General features: G+C 32.6%; 1 protein-coding gene across 1 annotated transcript in view; it reads left to right on the forward strand.

Annotated features, from left to right (window-relative positions):
• The window catches only part of LOC129226426 (uncharacterized), a 100485-nt gene that overhangs the window by 62776 nt on the left and 16553 nt on the right, over window positions 1–21156 (forward strand). The window contains exon 3 of the mRNA XM_054861029.1: window positions 15183–15325. Coding sequence (XP_054717004.1) covers window positions 15183–15325 — 143 coding nt within the window. The remainder of the gene's footprint in view (window positions 1–15182; window positions 15326–21156) is intronic.

Genomic DNA, 21156 nt, shown 5'->3' on the forward strand with positions numbered 1-21156 from the left:
AATTGAAACTAAGCTAGCAGAGCGCGAGGCCTGCGAGAATTTGCCGGATCCAATGGATCGTAATTTGGAAGGTTGTTAAGTAGTGGATTGCCAACACGGGGGATGTTGTAGTGAAATCTCTTGGCGAGCTTTTTGCAAAAGTTGTGGAGTGTCGGGATGCCAACCTCTTCCACCAGTTTGTCCGTACGGACGTACCAGGGAGGGTCGCACGCCGCTCGAACCATCACTCTCTGCAAGTTCTCAACTCTGTTAAAGTTAGAGATTGCAGAAGTCGCCCATATGGGCGCTCCATAGGTAATAATGGGTCTTAGGCAGGACTTATAAATGAGCAGTTTATTATCCGTTGATAAAACGCTTTTTTTGTGCAGGAGACAATTTAGTGGTTTTAATCATGATTGATCTGTTGCTGTGAACAAAAAGCTGTACTATGTCGAAAAACGTATGCCGTTCAACATTACAAATTTCGAACATATTTTTCAGTGCTCAAAATTTGTTTTGCCTATTTCGAGACATTTCAAGAAGCTAGTTTCAAGCATGTGAAAGTGTTTATGAATAAAACTAATACACATAGGGGGAAAAACAAGCTTTTTGCGTAACGTAAAAAAAAAATTTAAACTTGAACGGAAATTCAATTAACTTTTTCAGCAATACTCAAGCAGAAAAAAGATTTCTTTTCTAGTTTACCCTTCTTTGGTAGTTTATTTTTAAAAAAGTTCAAATGGGGAAAAGTAAAATATCTACATAAAATTTCAACTCCATTGAGTTTCTCAAACATAAAAAATTTAATTCTAATTACCGAAAATTAAAAAATTTAAAAAAGTAAAATAAAGAACTATTTAAAGTAGTTTTTTTAGCATGTCTTTGAAAATACTACGAGTATAAAAGGTTTTTCAAAATGTGAGCATTGACACCAACGGTATTTTTTAATCATAAAACCAAAGTTGAGGAGTCAAAATATTATATGATCCTTTGCCATTGATTGTAAAAACGTACATTAATACTGACCGCCGAACTAGTTGGGGGGGGGGGGATCAAAACGGGTAGGACACTGTAATTGTGATTGGATTGTCGCAGACGCAATGCAAGACGCGCACTGTTGTTACAAAATATGTATTTAGTACAACCTATTTACATGTTGGTCATCTTGTCTAGGGGTCAGAGGAGTCTGACTGCAAGGGGGGGGGGCCGAGTTCTAATCCCGGCTCGGGAATGGATGTACTTTCTCCTGTCCTGGTCCTTTGTGTGAATGTGCTGTGAACGGTTGCCTACCCTATAATCGGGTCCTTGTGGCATACTTCCAACCAAATTACGGTATACTTGGAAAAGTGAAGCAGCCTATCCCAAATTGCCAAACTTGCTGGCTCAAGACTACAACAGCCTACTTACATCGAACCAGCCTATCTTGAAAACCTATCAATGTCATTTTTTTTCACTTTATCTGTCATTTGTTGCATAATTTGAATGTTCCCCTCCTGTTAAATAACATTATAAATAATTGTATGTGTATAGTTGTGTGTGTACGCACTCACGAAAAATAATGCTTCAATAACCATCGACTGCTTTCCTTCCCCTCAATTGTGGCTTAAAAATCAATTATTGGTGACAAGTACTTTAAACAAATCAAGATATTCGAAAAAGACTGACATAAATCAAAAACATTTGAACTCCTCGAGAGGTTAAGGCATCAAAAGAAACTATATATCACAACAACATCCTATAACTTTCTCATACTTCCTTCCAGCCAGCAATCCATCACGTCCTTTCATAGCATTTCTATTGTCGTGTGTTGGAAACCACACAGTCTTTTCTCTCAGGACCTATATTTCTCCAAGAAATAAGTTATTTGCCTTCGGGAAATACTTCGGGAAGCTCCGTTGTTTACCTTTTCATTGTCGGAGAAAGGAGGTGCTGTTAGACATCTGTCTTTTAAGGAAAATGACTTTCTTGAAGTTGTCATCCGTCAATGATAGCTGGGATAGATGACTCTAGTTTTATAAGGATTTTTTCCCCAGATTTATGATTGAGGGATTTCGTTTAGTCGCCCGTTTATAAAAATACGAAAACGTATCCTGTACTTAACCCTATACTGGTGAGGTGATGTTTTTGCAACATAAGTGGTGAAGTTGGGTACATTCAACACCAAAATTATATTTCTTCTGAACTACAAAATATTTCGGCTATGAAAATAAGCATATTTCCAATACGTCCGGTACTTAAACTTTCACTGGTGAGGTAATGGTTTTGTAACAAAAATGTTGAAAGGGTCGATGAAACCCCAAAATTCATTTTTTTTTCCTCTACAAAAAATTAGGCAATTAAAATAGGAAGTTTTCCAATGTGCCCTGTGATTAACAACAACAACGATAACCTACTTATGTCGAACCAGCCTATCTTGAAAACCTATCAATGTCATAATGATTCAATTTACCTGTAATTTGTTGCATAAATTCAACGTTTTCCCCTTTTAAATAACAATTTTTAAAAAAGTGTATATGTGTGTGTGTGTGCGCACTAACGAAGAATAATACTTCAATAACCATCGACTGCTTTCCTTCCCCTCAATTGTGGCTTAAAAATCAATTATTGGTGGCAAGTACTTTAAACAAATCAAGAATTTCGAAAAAGACTGACATAAATCAAAGGCACTTCAACGCCTCGACAGGTTAAGGCATCAAAAGAAACTATACATCACAAACAACATCCTATAACTTTCTCATACTTCCTTCCAGTCAGCAATCCATCACGTCCTTTCATAACATTTCTATTGTCGTGTGTTGGAAACCACACAGTCATTTCCCCGCGAAATAAGTTATTTGCCTTCGGGGAATTCTTCGGGATCTTTGTTGTTTACCTCTTCATTGTCGGAGAAAGGAGGTGCTGTTGGACGTCTGTCTTTTAAGGAAAATGACTTTCTTGAAGTTGTCATCCATCAGTGATGGCTGGAATAGATGACGCTAGTTTTGTGAGGAATTTTTTTCCAGATTTATGATCTAGGGATTTCGTTTAGTGTTCCATATTTGCGAGAATATAGAAAGGTGTCCAGTACTTAACCCTTTACTGGTAAAGTGATGTTTTTGCAACATAAGTGGTGAAGTTGGGTATATTCAACACCAAAATTATATTTCTTCTGTACTACAAAATATTTAGGCTAGGAAAATAAGAATATTTTCAATGCGTCCGGTACTTAACCTTTCACTGGTGAGGTGATGTTTTTGTAACAAAAGTGTTGAGGGTGGGTCGACGCAACCCTAAAATTCAATTTCTTTTGCTCTACAAAAAATTAGGCAATTCAAATAGGAAATTTTCCAATGTGCCCTGTGATTAACAACAACAACGATAACCTACTTATGTCGAACCAGCTTATCTTGAGAACCTATCAATGTCATAATGATTCAATTTACCTGTAATTTGTTGCATAAATTCAACGTTTTCCCCTTTTAAATAACAGTTTTAAAAAAATGTATATCTGTGTGTGTGTACGCACTCACGAAGAATAATTCTTTTATAACCATGGACTGCTTTTCTTCCCCTCGATTATGGCTAAAAATCAATTATTGGTGGCAAGTACTTTAAACAAATCAAGATATTTGAAAAAGACTGACATAAATCAAAAACACTTCAACGCCTCGAGAGGTTAAGGCATCAAAAGAAACTATACATCAAAAACAACATCCTATAACTTTCTCATACTTCCCTCCAGCCAGCAATCCATCACGTCCTTTCATAACATTTCTATTGTCGTGTGTTGGAAACCACACAGTCATTTCCCCACGAAATAAGTTATTTGCCTTCGGGGAATTCTTCGGGAGCTCCGTTGCTTACCTTTTCATTGTCGGAGAAAGGAGGTGCTGTTGGACGTCTGTCTTTTAAGGAAAACGACTTTCTTGAAATTGTCATCCATCAATGATGGCTGGGATAGATGACGCTAGTTTTATGAGGATTTTTTTTTCTAGATTTATGATCGAGGGATTTCGTTAAGTCGTCCATATTTGTGAGAATACGAAAACATGAACTGTCCTTGACCCTTTACTGGAGAGGTGGTTTTAACGTAAGTGGTGAGGTTGGGAATAATCACCCCCAAAATTATGTTTCTTCTGCACAACAAAAAATTTAGGCAGTTAAATTAGAAATTTTCCAATGTGTCCTGTGCTTAACCCTTTACTGGTGAGGTGATGTTTTTGTAACAAAAGTGGTAAGGTTGGGTCCATGCAATCCCATTATTTTATTTCTTCTGCTCTACAAAAATATAGTCAATTAAAATTCCAAAGTTTCCAATGTGTTTTGTGCACCCCTTTACTGGTTAGGTGATGTTTTCGTAATAAAAGTTGTGAGATTGGGTGAGATCAGATGTATGCAGCCTAAACATTTTACCTCTTCTGCTCTACAAAAAATATTGGCAGTTAAAATACTAAAATTTCCAATGTGTCTCGTGCTTAACCCCTTACTGGTGAGGTGAGATTTTTTTTTTTAATTGGTGAGATTGGGTGCATTCAACCCCACATTTTATCTCTTCTGCTATAAAAAATATTTAGGCAATTAAAATACTAAAATTTCCAATGTGTCTTGTACTTAACCCTTTACTCGTGAAGTTATATTTTTTGTATTGAAAGTGATGAGATTGGGTGTATGTAGCACCAAAATCATAATTATTTTGCACTGCAAAATAATAATAATAATAATAATTTTAATTAAGACTATTTCCCATGCGCCCTGTGATTAACCCTCTACTGCTAAGGCGAGTTTTTGTAACAAAAGTGCTGAGATTGGGTGAGGCAAACCCAACTTCTATTCCTTCTGCATTACAAAAAAAATTAGGCAATTAAAATAGAAAAATTTCTAATGTGTCCTGTGCTCAACCTTTTTCTGGTGAGGATGTTTTGTAATAAACGTGGAGAGATGGGTGTATATGCAACCAAAAAATTATATTACTTCTGCTCTGCAAAAAATAGGCATGCAAAATAGGAAATTTTCCAACATGTTCTGTGCTTAACCCTTTACTGGTGAAGTGATGTTTTCTAAAAAACGTGGAGCGATGGGTGTATGCAATCCCAAAATTATACTTCTTCTGCCCTACAAAAATTTTGGCCCATAAAATAGGAAAATTTCCATTGATTTTTGAATTATTTATCGAACAAGTACAACTGAAACCACAATGTATGCTGCATACAACAATATATCTAGCCATATACATTACAACCACGATTATCTAGACTAATTGGGGCCAAAAGCAATCTGGATTAACGAAAATCCAGGTTATATGGTTAATATGCAAAACACTTTCTTAAACAAGCAGACCGATCTTTCATTGCGGCAGAAAACAATGTAGAAAATGCCAATTTACCTTTATTCTACATTTCTCTAGCCACATTTTATTTTCATTTTTAAAATACGTACACATATTTTTATGATATTTTTCGTAAAATTTATGAAAATAACGTCAGTAGAAATTTGCAATTTCTGCTCAAAGATTTCCAGTTGAGATCATTTTGAATGGATTAAGTTGGTTTAATCGCAATTACTCAGTAAAAAACCAATGAATCTTTGTTTATTCTAAGCACATAATAAGCAGACGTCATTAAGCTATTTTTATAGTTATATATTTTAACGAGATACTCGCTAAAGGTAAAACACCTGTGGGTATTCTGAGCCTTTATGAGCGGCCTTTGTTACGCTATTTCCAAATTGTGTTACTATATTTTGTAAACGTGAAAGACTTTTTGGGTCCATATGGTAATGGTAGATACGTATTCTGAATCTATTCTGATTCTTCAGACGTAAATCCTCATTACGCCATTTAAAAAATGTATCAGAAGTATGTACGAGGTGTGATCAAAAGTAAGGTAAATGATTTTTTATAGCAGCTACTGCTGAAACTTACATCTATTTGATGAAATCTTTCCGGTAACGTGATCAACTGACACAGGCAGTGTCATGCTTTTAATATTTTCGTACTTATTAATCAGCTGTAGAGCCTCGTATCTTTCGTACATCATAGATTTCGAACAACGTATTAACATCAAGCATTGTTTTAAGTTGCAAAAGAGTGCCAAAAGAAGTCCAAGAAATAAATCAGAAAATGGCACAATGGCTTTCCTCTTCATCATAACAAATAGCCTTAACTTCATTATAACATCGTATCTGATTCACGAGTTTATGCCTGTCAACATCCACTTAACTCACCATGTGACTTTTGGACCTTCCCAGAATTAAAACTTTATTTAATGGAAAACAATTTTGACCCCATTTTTGACATTGGGAGAGACACGACGGCATAGCCGAAGATCTTTCCGGAAGATCTTCCCAGAAATGCTTCCAGTCGTGGATTCTGTGTTGGGATAAGTGCATTGATATCAGAGTACAATATTTTGAAAAAGAGAGAATCAAACTCCATCTAAGCTTATTTATTTTTTCAACTAAGTGTAGTACACTGTAGTTCAACTAAGCACTGTATTTTTTTAATCATACCTCGTATAAATGCATATTATATGCACGAGTACATGCTCACAATCTATATGAACAGTCATCGTCACGCCATTTTCAAAATTTATCAGATGTAAGTATATATGTATGCTTTTGTTTGAAATGAGAAACTCTTCATGAAGTCTTTCCACTTACATTGTGGTTTTTTTCTTTCGCGGGATCAAAAAAAATTTTTTTTCAACTCCATAAAATAAGCCAATTGCTTTAAGATTATGCTACAATGAGAATTAAGAACTTTTTACTGACGTATGTATGTATGTATGCATAAGTACACATTTGTTTCAAATGAGAAAGTCGTAAGGAAATCCCTGCAGGGACATTGTAATTTCTTTTTCTTACTAAGATTAAAATTTTCTTTCACGCACAGAAATAATTAAATAATAATTGTCAATCAATAACTTCAAAATTATATTACAAAAAAATTAAGAACTTATTCATTGACGTGTGTATGTATTTGTATCTGTATTTCTTTAAAATGAGAAAGTTGTTAATGAAGTCTTTGCTCTTACATAGCGATTTTTCTTCTGTAAGATCAAATCCTTCTATTACGTAGATAATTAATGAAATGGTTATCAACCGATAGCTTTCAAATTATGTTTCTATGAAAATTAATAACTTCTTTATTGAGATAAATATTGGATCACATTCATGTTTTTGCATCCATTACACAGTTATATATCTCAGCGTCAATTACGGAACAATCCAATCCCACTGTTTTAAACTAGCGTCCGCCTCTAGCGTAAAACAATTTGTAAACAAAAAGTACAAATGATGCGTCAATAAATATTAACAAAGTTTCCTGGAGATCATTAGCACTGGTAAAATAAGAATAATTAATTGATGAAGTGCTAAGGAAACGCTTTACTGTGGGTTTATACCTCGCAGACGTTAAATCCTTGTATTTTCCTAATTAATGAAATATCCAGCTCACTGCCTATGCAAGCAGATATCGCACGTGATAAATTGAGAACTTTTATGGCTAAGCACTTTTGTTGATTTAATTATATATGTTTCCTTCGAAGATGCATTGTTTATTACAATTTCGCCATTTCTCTTATTTATTGATATTTCGTTAATTGAATGATGCCATGTTTATCGCTTGAACATTAAAACGCCATTACTTAGTGAACAGAAGGATTTGATTTTGTTTATAAATCTCCTTAATGTTATCTGTAAATTAACAATAAAGTTGAATATGAGTAATCACCCATGAGAAATTATTCTTAAATCAAGAAGAGAGGGATCATGCCACGTAGCGTCATTTTAAACCGCAGGAAGAAGTATTGTCGTAGTGTTTTCTTAATTTCTTATCTTTCCTTTACTCAACGATTAAAGATCAGATATCAGTGCCGATTTATTTAATTAAAATTGCCAGAGACATGCACATTGTTTCATTTGCTGACAGTTTTGAATACGGAAAATTTAAAGTGGAACAATAAATGGCATTTGAAATCTACATATTGTTTGTAGTAGTAAGTATAATACTGTCTAAACATTCAAAGTATAATTTTTAGCATTAAATAATAAATGTAAAAATACTTTTTTTACTTTGGTTCCTTTTATGTGCATGGAGTAATAAAAAAAGCCATGACTATCACTATCATGGCAACAAAAGTACTCTGCATGGACCCCAAGGGGCCTATTCAAGCCTAAAAGGGGTCCACGTTAACAAAAGAAAAAAATATTCTTTCAAAAATCTTAACTAGGGGTTCACTGGCTGAATATCATTTAAATAGGTTGTCAACAGACTGTTAGCTATGTACTTAATAATACTGATTAAAATTATAAGGTAGCATATTGTGCAGTAATTAAATTTATTTTATGAAGTTGAGCAAGCAGGTACTTTTTTTTTTTTTTTTTGTGGTTGCACTTGCTCTGATAGCGAACACTCTTACAAATTGCACATTCAATATCAGTTGCAAGCACCCCCCAAAAGAATTCAGAGAAATGAATTGTTAAAATAAAATTTTAAAGTTAAATTTTAAACTTTTTAAAATTTAGAAGAGATAAAAGGTAGAGAGAGTGTCTTCAGTTCTTGAAGCAAGGATCTCAATTCACGTGGTATATTTTAAAGTGAAATATTGGAAGAAATCAGGTTTCTTTCACTAGTTTCAAATAAAACGTGCTTCTCATTCATTATAGTTGAAGCATGTGACTTGGAATCTCTGCTGCAGCTTTTCCTAAGCCAATGATTTGACTTATTCCCCTTCAGTTACAAGTTCCTGCTCTAAGCTTTTCACCTGGCATTTCTGTGTATTTTCTTTCACGCGATTGTTTTTGAATGGCCAGAGTGTAACTTTACCATACTTTGGTGTTCAAACATAACCACATTACTCTACCTCACTTTGTTTGGAAAGATAAAGGAAGGGGTAAAAAAATCATTTTTTAAAAGGCAAGTTGTCCATGTGGTAAAAAAGCTCAATAAATCTGACTTTACTGCCGGGAGAAGGTTAAGGGCAGTAACTGCAACATTTTAATTATTCTCTTTTTTTTGAGCAATCACGATTGCTTATTGCTTTCATTTGACTGTTTTGATATCCTATCATTTTATTTTCCCACCGCCACCCTCCGCACCATCACCGTCGACCGGGTCCTCACAATGCTGCTCCTATAGCAAAAGCCGTCTCCAGATTGCATCCATGTCCTACACACACGCGCACACATACACACACATACACATATACCTACACACAAACACACATGCCTACATACACACACTCGTGATTGCGAAAAACATAATTTGAATTCAAGATGTCAAAATTCAAATTATTTTTTTTTCTTTTTTTTTAATCTATTGCACGTTAGTTTTATTGTACAAACATGCTTATTTTATCTCCTCTGAAACAAAAGGGCAAAAAAAAATCTAAATCCAACATTTCCCTATTGTTAGTATTGAACCCAAAACGCGTTTCTTCAATATATCTCGAAAACTCATTTCTACAGATACTCTCGTTTACCTGCCCACGGCAGTATATATATCTGTAACTTAACATTCAAATAACAAATACGTATTGTGAAAAAGACCCAGAAAACAAATTCAAAGGCAAATTTTTGCATTTTGAAGAAAAATATACGGATAAAATTGTCGAAATAACAGCAGCCTTTACAATGGCTTCTCTTCGCTTCAAAACACCATTCAGGGCTGTTTCTGGCATTTTAAAATGTTGCGCCAATGTTTTCGTTACAGTGAGATGTTATTTTGACTCTTTTATAGCTTCTATTTTTAGTACTAACTCAAATCCATTCTTTGTTTTACAATTAAAAAAATAAGCTTGAAAGCAAAATATAATATGACAAAAGATTCCTTGTTGAATTAGTGCAACATCTTGGGAGATTCTGATGAAAGCGTACAATCCCATATTCCTAGAAGGTGGTGGCGACTGGTTTTGAGGGAAAAAAAACAGAAGGAGAGCAAAAAAGTACAGAGTGAAAATTTTACCCTCATGCTTCTGAATCTGGGCGCTAAATGATGGCTAAATTGAAAGTTGATAAAAGCTTTTTTGATCTGGATTTTTAAAGAAATGTTGTATGTATTAAAAGAGATAGATAACAAGAAGTTCCATCCAGAACTAAATGAGCCTACTTTCCCGTATACTAACATCGACTTTCCACAGCATCTGTTCAATATTCTCTTTAATTTTCTTCAACTGCAAATAATGTCAAACATACATTTTATCGTTTTAGGCTGATTTCTAAAAAACAAAATTTGCCTCTCTCATCTGCTGAAATACATACGTAAGAAAGAAGTAAACGGACAAACAGTGTAGTTGCATCATTTTTCATTTTTCTTCTTTTTTTTTTTTTTTTTTTTTTTTGCGATGTTTTTAAAGTGCATTCTGCCTTACTTCATGCTTTTCTCTTCTTTATTTTACTTTTACGGGTAAGTAGGTTAAAAAAGAGATGATAAGTAAGTTAATATAACAGTTTAAGATATTAAGTGAGAGTAGCTGGTCCAATATGCCGAATATCAACTGAGAAACTAACATAGTTAATCAACGGTTAAAATGAGTGTTTCATCCAGAAGTTACTTAATTCTACATCCTATAGTTGGTATTTTCCCCCATTATTAAGGATTTTTTTTCAATCTATCAAATTCAAAGCAAAATACATTTATCTTAAAAATTATTGAACGAAAGAGCTCATAACCAGTTACAAAGCATCTGAAATAGAGCATATGAATACCTGCATGCAGAAAATTAACAATAATATATACTGCTATCATTTACCAAAATAAGTGAAACTGTACAACGTTAATGAACCAGGATTGGCGATGGTGTTTTCATCTTGTCATTTTATCGTGTCAGTACGGAAACTGAACCATTCATATTTTTAAGAGATCTCTTTTAAGTAGTCTTGAGCTTGTTCAGAGGTCTCGTTCTGTGGGATATTTACTCCACAACATTTGAAGGGATTGCGTCATCACTTTTTGGAAGATGACCGTCCCTGAATGAGCTGTAAATGAAATTCATTTTCCAGTGTGATCTCAACCAGCTTGAATTGGTTGGTAACTACTAAAACTCGATTTCTTGGAAATGTAGTTGCTAAATATTCTGTGAATTCTAAAATTGCTGAAACTTAGTTTAAGTAAAACAAGATTTTTTATTTTGTTGATCAAATTAAGCAGCAGAATTATATAAATTAAAGGCCAGTTATTATTGAATTGGTTGGTAACAACAAAAATTCGATTTCTTGGAAATGTAGTTCCTAATTATTCTGTGTGTATTCTGAAATTGCTATAACGTAAAAATTTAAGTATTAAAGATTTGCTTTTGTTGTTGTTGTTGGTCAAACTAAGCAGCAGTATTATGTGAACTAAAAGCCTGATCTTATTTCAGACAAAAAAAAAAAAAAAAAAACTAAATTTCACACGTTAACCTCACACATCACCAAAGCTTTTAGTACACCAGCAACTTTCTTTCATCTTCATCGAGACGTAATTTATGAGCATCTTTCCCCGTAAATTGAAGGAATCTGTTATATGTCCTTCGAGATTTTTCGCCATCTGCTACATAATTCCCCATTTCACCAAAGCGCCGACAGAAGTCGAATAGTTTTGATGAATGGTGTCACTTAACCACTATCGATAATTCCTTTTGGTTTCTATTGCAGTGTGAGAGAACTTATTAGCCAAAGCTCAAGAATGATTGTACCATAGGTTATTTAACTGACATGTCTCTTGAAAAAGAAAAGAAATCTTCCCGGCAAAGTAGTCGGTAGAAATTGCTTCAGTCTTTTTTATCTGTCAAGGAACTTTTCGGGTTTATTTAGTCCATGTTTTTATTTGTATTATGAGTTGCTGTAGACACTGATAGAAATTTGTCTTTTTCAATTTGTTTCATAGACAGTTTTAAATGTGTTTTCATCTTAAGAGTTCTGTTCTTGTCCAAGTTAATGTTTTGAAATGTTATTGACCATTAAGGTTTACGAGCATCCTTTCTTCATTAATCTCACGTGCACAACCAAGTTTAAATAAACAAATTACTACATTATTCTTCTGTAGTTCAACTGTATTTCAATATTCAATATCTCAACTTATTCCATTATTCCATTCAGTGATTTTCAACTCGGGGAGTTTTCCACTCTAGGGTGTGGAAGACTATTAGGTGGCGATGCAGGCTTATTGGTAAAAAATATTCAAAAATGGGTATAATTACTTTACTATTTTTTCAAGATAAAAGCAAAGCAAAAAAATTCTTGCATAATAAAATATTCTTTACACTGGTCCCCGTTTACCATGAAAGGCCAAACACTTTTAAAGGACTGTATTGGTATTCTGGTGCGTGCAGAAAAAGGGCAATTACTAAAAATTTATCATTTTTTCTTTTTCTTTTTTTTTGAACAATCACATTGCTTATTGTTCTCATTTGACTGTTTTGAATTCCTATGATTTTATTTTCCCCCCGCCTCCCTCTGCAGCACCACCGTCGATCGGCCTCACGATGCTGCTGCTGTAGCGAAAACCGTCTCCAGGTTGCGTCCATATCCTACACATACACGCATACATACACACCTACACCCACAAAACACACATTCACACACCTAAACACACCTACACACACATACTCACACACACACACACGCATACATACACACATACCCACACAATCATGCCTGCACACAGACACAAACACACACGCCTACATACACACACACACTCGTGATTGCGAAAAACATAATTTGAATTCCAAATGTCAAAATTCAAATTAATTTTTATTTATTATTATTTTTTTTATTTTTATTCTTTTTTATTATTATTTTTATTTTTTTATTTTATTTTATTTATTTATTTATTTTATATATATATATATATATATATATACACTTTTTTTTTTTTTTTTTTTTGCATTTTTGTCATCGAGTGTACGTTAGCTTTATTGATTTGGCTTGCTGATTTGGTTTCCGCTTTAAAAAAAAGTCTCAATTTTCATTATTATTAGTATTAAATCCAAACGCGTTTCTTAAATCCAAACATCTTGAAAACTCATTTCTGCAAATACTGTCCTTTACCTGCCCATGGCAGTATTACGCAATATATTTTCTGACCAATTTAAAAACAAGAAAATTGAGCAAACGATCGAAAAATTTTAAAAATTGACAAGCTTTTTTCTGCAACTTCAAATAGTCTTCCACATTTTGCTAATTATACTCCGTTTGACAGAAGATAAAATTAGTGCTTAAATTTAAAATATACTTAATTATTTTATAGTTTATCAAAAGAAAATTAAATGCTACAACTAAACGGTCTCCTTTGTTCGCTATAATTAGCTTAGAAGCATATTTCGAAATCTATGGAAAAAATTTCTTCGTTATTTGAAAAACTTTCAGGAATAGTTTAAAATAGACTTCTTACCCACTCGCAATTAGTATTAGGAAGAAAATAATTCTTAAAATTATTTGCCAATTTAACTAATAAAGTTTCGAAGGATGCAAAAAAAAAAATTAAACTGCTTTTCACTAGATGACTTAGATTAATGAACGATTCGAAAGCCTGTGTTATACTTGAAGAGTTTCAAAATCTCAGAATCCACGAATCTAAGTTTGTTGAAGTTCAGCCTTGAAATTAAATTGTTAACTTTCTTAACAAAATTTACTTTTCAACTTATTGTTACTCGTTTTTTGTTTTTGATAACGATCAAAAAACTTCTTTCATCCACCAATGATAGAGCAAGTATAATACAAAAATTACATTTTTGCTCAATCTTAGAAGTTTGACTTTTTGACATATTAACAAGTCATATTAACTATTATTTTAAAAGGGCATTTTTTCTTGATGAAAAGTAAAATACTAACAAGATTTTACTTTCTTTTTTTTTTTTATCTATTTATTTTTTTATGTTTTAGCACTTTCAAAATTTAAATTCTTGAGCACTAGTACTAAGCACAGTATTTACTTATTTATTCGTTGTTTCATTATAAATTTATTTATTGAGTCTTTCTTTTATTTCATTTATTTGATCAGAAAAAAATTTTAATAATCAAAGAGAAAATACCTCATTTTCTAGAAAATTTTAATTTTTCACTTTGCGTCATGAAAGAAAAAAGTGAAAATTTTCCACATGTGTTTGAGGGTACAAATCCTCTCCTAAAAAATATTGTTCCAACGTAATGTTTTATTATGATATACATAATTCTTTCTATATGTATTTTTGTTTTACTTTTCTTTTTTTTCTTTTTTTTTAACAAACTACCTATTTATTCATTTTGAAGACGTTAAGCTATACTAATTACATATTTTCATTTATTGCACATTCATCTGCTTAATAATCACATACGGCATATTTCAAGTACATAACTAATGTTTTGATAATAAATATCTACAATTTCAATAAGGTTTACCAAACCGAAAGTTTTATTTTCTCTTGATCGTGGAATGATTTATACATGGTCTCTTCAAAAGCAGAAGATATGTTACATATCTACCCTCCTACTTTTTGCTCACAGTATTGGAAATGTCAGGCAAAGAATGAGCACACTTGATAAATCGTATCATCTACGAGACTATTTGATTTTCATTGCTGGAACAGAGTAGATTTTTTTTTAAGTGTAAAACTCTTTTTTATGACTGGAGTATATGACTAGGATTTTACCAGTGACCGAAGATTGTGTATTTGCAATTTGTGACAAGTAGTGTTCAGTGTTCTTTAGATTACATCTCTTAGCTTACAAAAGAAAAATACTCTTTGCTTATAAAAGTTATTTTAATGATGTAACAAATATCGATATAAAGTTTCAGTATTTGTAAAATACATTACATGTATTTTATATGAAAGATATATTTCCCTTAAAGAAATTATTCTAATTGTAGCTAAGATATATTTGAAATAGGTGCAGAACTTGGGGGAGGGGAGATTTGTCAGATGTTGGAGAATTGGAATTTGCAAATAAAAATGTAGGCCCATTTTAGCTCTGTGCATAAATTTGTCTAGACATTTATTTTTAACCCGTAATATTTTAATAACAGGACCAATTTCCAAAAGTAGTGTGCCATGACGGATTAAGTGTTTATTTTAATATCAGCGATTGTGACATGAAAACACTACAAGTTTTATTTTCTCCTTTGTCATTGACATTATCATTGCTGACAAGTAAAACGTTTCTTTGTCTCTGTAACTGGTGAGAAAATAGGTCGAAACAAAACTTCGATTTTTCAAAAAAATAATTGTATTTTAACAAAATTATACTAATGTGTTTTTTTGTTCCAGCAAACTCCAAGAAAGTGTCTTGTGTGTTGATGAGCATATGAAGAATTGCTTCTCGGTGACGCAAAGAAAAGTGTTTAATCATCTCGTAGCTGGAGCGAGACAATTCTTGCTCGAACTGTGTGTTTCAGGTCCAATTCAGGAAGGTAAAGTGCACTTCAGATATTTTTAATATTCAGCAAACTTTAAAGTAAAACCTGATCTATTCTGCGCAAGAAACTATCTAGCTTCACACATGAGCGTATCCAGGATTCCCGTTAGGGAGGGGAAAGCATAGGGGCAACAAGATAGTGGTACTTAGTTGTCGCATCCCCTAGTATTCACCTCAGAAATTGCTTGATATTATAGCACTCTTCTCCCCATAAAAAAAACACTTTATGCTATTTTTGGTCAGATGAAGACAGAAAAAGCGGTTATGTAGCTCTCCCCCGGAAATATTTCGAAATTGAAGTCATAAAGTTGCAATTTAAATAATCTTTATGGACTTTTGAGAAGAGCGTGGGAATTGGAGGTTCTCTTCTAGGGAGGGGGAGTTGCACCTAACTGCCCCTCGCTGACAACGCCCATGGCTGCACAAATAGTAGGACTGTGAACTAAGTGCCTTGCTTCCGTATCCGTTATTTATTTATTTTTATTTTTTCTGTCTCATTCTGAGCTGTACTTTTATACTTTTAAGTTGACAGATTAGTGCAGACAGCGATTAAAGCAATATTTGAATTCAAAAATAGTCTGCAGACCTTCTCAAGAATCAAAGGCGAGAGTCGCAGCGTCGCGCTGTTACTACTATCAGACTCTATAGGTGCATTTTATCCACAGTAGAACCTCTCAATTAGGGATACTAGTGGGACCAGACATTTTGCCCCTTAAAATAGAGGTGTCCCTTCTCAAGAGATATTTTAGTTGATGTATGCAATCTTTTAACTCAGTATAATTTAATAATGAATGTCCACTATATATTGAAAAATGTTTCATATACACTAAATAAAATCATACTTATTAAAATTTCTAAGTTATGTAACCTTATTAATTAAAATTTAGTAAAAATTTTGATAAAAGTAAAGTTTTGTAGCATAAAGAAATTATTTTAAATTAATTCATTACATGAAATCACTTTATGTCATGTAATTTAAAATGCAAGACAATGTTAATTACAATTTGTGTTCAAATTTCAATTTTTATGTACAAAGCGTTCGTTGCTTTGCACTCTATATTGACTCCTAAGCCTACTTGAATAAATTTCTAAGAGGGCAAATAATGCATGTAAATTGCAGCAATAATTCTACACTATATACTTGTCTCCTTAATATTTGTTCATGTCATACTTTCCTCTATTAATTTTTAGAAGAAAAGTGAAACTTGAATGGGGTTGCTTCCTTCAGTCAAAAGTAGTACTTTTAATCACTGAAATTGATAGAATTAGCAAAAAAAAAAATAACATGGACCCAGAAATTTTTTTCATTTTCCCAACAGTTATTTTTTAATTAATTTTTTTAAATGTCCAATTTTTCACACAAGGCGTGGTCTAGATGACGTCACAAATGATGCTTTTTGGCGCATCTTTGTACCGCGTTTCCACGTTATGATAATCAAGAAACGAATTAAAATCGACCCTACTCTTGCTATCAACCACATTGTTGTCAATACACGTGAGTAAAGATGCGAATTAAATATTTTGCTTTGTAAATGGCAACACAGAATGACATTTTATCATTTGTGATGTCATCCGCAAGAAATGTAAACAATAAAAGATCACCGATTTAAGTAATTTTCTAAAAATATTAAACTTAAACAAATTATTTAAAAAATGGTTAGATCCTATGTTTTTAAGTATGTTCTTTCAGAAAAAAAATTCCTTTAAAACATTGGAAACGACCCCTTTCCAGTAAATTCACTACTTCTTATGCACTATGCATATTACCACTATGCATATTATTTTTTAATTTTTTGCCTCAGTGACTGTCCCTCAACTAGAGTGTCCTTTAATTAGAAGCAAATACAAGACGGTTCCAATTCAATGGGGCTGGGACCAGAAAGTATGTCCCTTAAATAAAGGTGTCCCTAATTCGGAGGCGTCCCTCAAGGGATGTTCTACTGTATTTAAAACCGGGTAGTATTTTACGCTGAAAAATTGCAAGAATTTTTCTCATTTGCAAAAGAAAACGAAAATGCGTAATCCTAAAATGTGTCACATTAACGAAAAAAAAACCTTAGTGTAAATATTGCTATTAAAATTGTGCATAAAAATGCTTCTTTTTTGCACAAAAGAATAGAATAAATGTCGAGATTTCACGAAAATCACTTTATCACATGTTAACAATATCAAGAAAGTTGTTTTTCCCCCTTTTCACAAAAACGGAATTCTTGCGACGATTCCCCCTGTAAGTCGAAGATATTTACTTAGTTTAGATTTGAACTAATTAAATATCTTTTTTTCTCGAAGTCATAAGTAGCCATCAATTAGAAGCTTTTGAATTCAAAAACATTTCTTGAATTTGGAAACATTTTTACGCATTCTTTCGCAGAAAAATACATTTCTTTCATGTTACAAATTGAGTTGAAAAAAATTAATTAGAACTTCTAAACATTTTATTTAAGGATGCAGGCTTTAATTAATTAAACATTCCAAGTTTCTTAATGATAGCATACAATTAGTAAACATCTTTTTTGAAGACTTTTTGAGAAAATAAGTCTGAAATACGCTGCAATTACTTATAAACAAAAATGTTCGAAATAATGTTATTTAATGCTGCAATTAAAAACGTGGATTAAATGGGTAATTAAAGAGTGAATTTGTGAAAAGAATGTTATGACGTTTTTAAATGAAACACTAATTTCGTTTGATTACTGTAATTCTTCAAGAATTCTTTTTAGGGACACGATAAAAATGTGTCCTCTTAATTTTTTAAGTCTTCTTGTTATGTTGGTAGCATAAATAAAGACGTTTTAGTAATTGCTATTTCTGCATTGTTTAAAAAAAACAATCATAGCAAATTTAAATTTTACATAAAAGTGTTCATTTTTAATGCTGATAAATAATAATGGTCTCTTGAAACGAATAATGCAAAGTCACACTGAACTTAAAAGCAAAAAGTTTACAATTAATGTTTGCATTCTACTGGTGATTCTTTCAACGTGATAATTTCACTTTTTACTTCTATCTTTCTCTCAAGTTAAGTACCTAGTTTTAACTGTTACTTTTCCCTATAAATCTTTTTAACACTTTCTGTAACATAAATATTGGAGCGGAGGTACCTTAAATCGAAATATCTTAAAATTTTTCTTTTGCTCTTAAAGTGTAAATGTAACGAGCTTTCTCTTTTGAGATTCTGTAAGTTAAATTACTTCTCTTTGCGACACTCAAACGTAATTTTTACTCAATACCAGAAGTAAAAAATGGATATTAAAATTTTAAATCCGGGAACTAAGCTCTTTCCCATCACCTCCTCCCCCCTTTTTTTGGCAGCTGAGTTTTAAAAAAATATTTTGTGCATAAAATAAAATAAATCATGCTATGCTAATTAATAACTATCATACAACATGCGTATTGCGACAAAAATTATATTAAAAAAATAAAAAACTTAAAGACTTTTTCTCTAAACCCTTACACTGCGGTGCGTCACCCGTATGTTCGTGGTAAGATGCCGCAATTATGCGAGCGTATGCCGCTACAAGTATACGACCAGAATTCACAAATTTCAGAAGTATTATTGACCAAGTAAATGAAAAAAGAATCTCAATAACTTTTCCTGTAGCGCACTGGATAGTGTTTGAAGATTGAATTACATCTAATGATCCATAGTAGGGATCTTCACCTCATTAAAAATTAAATTCTTTATCTTTGTGATTTTCTTTTTTTCACATTTTCGGAATTTTTTCTCTAAATCAGATTTATTTTTATCATAAACAGCGTCTATGAGGACTGCTGCTTTATTTGTTATGTGCTTTGTTATCACGTTAATTAAGTCCCAAAATGAGACATTTTATTTAGGTTTGTTTTGTAGGTATGCTGCTAGTTCCAGGTTCTGCATCTTGTAAAATGTTTTGAAGCATGCGCATGCTAATTAGTACTTTACTTGATGAATTTTGCTCCTCTTGTGCCGTGTTTTTAGTACCAGTAATTAACTTTCCGCTATACAGCACCAATGTCTAAAGCAAATAATCTCTCTCGAAGATCGTAATTGTTAAAAGAAAAAAAGAAAGACAAATCATAATATTAATCACATCCTCAAAATTAAATCCAATAATATTAAAAGTATTATATTAAAAGCATTATTATTATTTATTTATTTTATTTAAACCCCATCAATCACCACCGCACCAACCCTGGTCAATCAAAGTATTATTAAGCCAGTATTATATTTAAATAAGACATGGTTAGACAAAGTTCAATTTCAGTATAATCATTGTTTCATAAGCAGAAACTGAGGCATGCGTCCCAGAACCCGGTGCGGCATGTATTCCACATTGCACGGTTCAGAAGCCGCACACCATCGCTTGCTTGTCTTTGTAAAGGAGAATGGCATATTCACACACACACAGAACTCTATACAAACAACAAACCTTACACTTAGCTTTAACTGCAAAACCATTAATCGTTTAAGATATCTAGAGGAAAAAATTATTTTATCAGAAAGTGTGTTTAAAAGTTTTGGTAGGCAAGTTATGCTGTTAACTCAAAATAACGATTGTACCCTTGGAGCAGGAATAAGTAAATAGCGGGAACTAGTCCAATCATTGGTGTAGCAAAAGCTGAGGCAAAGTCCCAAGTCACGTGACTCAACAACGACAAATGGTTGACATGTTTTGCATGAAACTAGCAAAAGAAACCCGATTTCTTCCAATGATTTGCTTTTAAAAATTTATCACGGGATTTGACGTCTTTGTTTCACGAATGAAAGTCTTTACTCCCTCCATTTTATGTCTTCGCAGTGATTGTATGCCTGAAAATAATTTGGAATCACTTCTCAACAACATAGTCTGCGTTCTTCACAAGGTTCAGGCAATGAAACAATAATCTAACACATTTGGTGGACAATTTTTACCAATGTTTTAGGACATTTGATGGTGAAATAAATAAATTAATATATATATATATATATATATATATATATATATATATATATATATATATATATATATATATATCTTACTAATATTATATATGCGAAAGTTTGTCTGTATGGATGTATGGATGTATGGATGTTTGTTACTCTTTCACGCAAAAACTACTGAACGGATTTTGATGAAACTTTACAATAATATAGCTCATGCATCAGAATAACACATAGGGTAGTTTGCGTCCCGTTATGGGGGGCAAAACCCCCTTAGGGGGGCAATAAAACACAATTTTTGTATAAATTCTCTAATATTGGGATGAAAAAATACTTGCACATATTTGCATTATATGTCCATCGAAAGCTCTGATTTTTCTGCTGAAGATGGCACCTGTTCGAAATTTCTAAGTAGAATAAAAAACGAGTTATGAGCTTTTTAGATCCATGTTCGAAGGCTTTCCTCAACTCAATACAGTATTTAGTGTATCATCTGAACTCCCTGTCGATAGCGACAATTGTTGTATTGTTGACTTTCTTTGCTTTTCGTGATTGTTCAAGGCTTTTCTCAAGTCAAATCTTGAAGTAAGATTTTTGCACAAAATTGGCAAATAATACATGCTTTGGCTGATGATTTTCCATTTAAACGGAAATTTAATGTAATTAATGGTTTTTATTATTATTTATGCTGATTGAACACTTACTCATTATCCAAACAACCAGCAGATCGCCAAAATTTTTGCAGAAAGATTTCCGTAGCTGATGCATTTGGCAGTTTTTTCAACGTTGCTGTTTCTGAAGCCGAAGACTACGTCATAATGTTTCTCAGCTTTCACCATGTAAACAAAATATCGCCAATCAAAGAATTTTCAAAGACTTTTTTTACTGTGTTAAATAATCCAGCAACTAAATTAGGCAAATCCATA

Source organism: Uloborus diversus, chromosome 7 (assembly GCF_026930045.1).
Source record: "Uloborus diversus isolate 005 chromosome 7, Udiv.v.3.1, whole genome shotgun sequence".
NCBI classification, from domain to species: Eukaryota; Metazoa; Arthropoda; class Arachnida; order Araneae; family Uloboridae; genus Uloborus; species Uloborus diversus.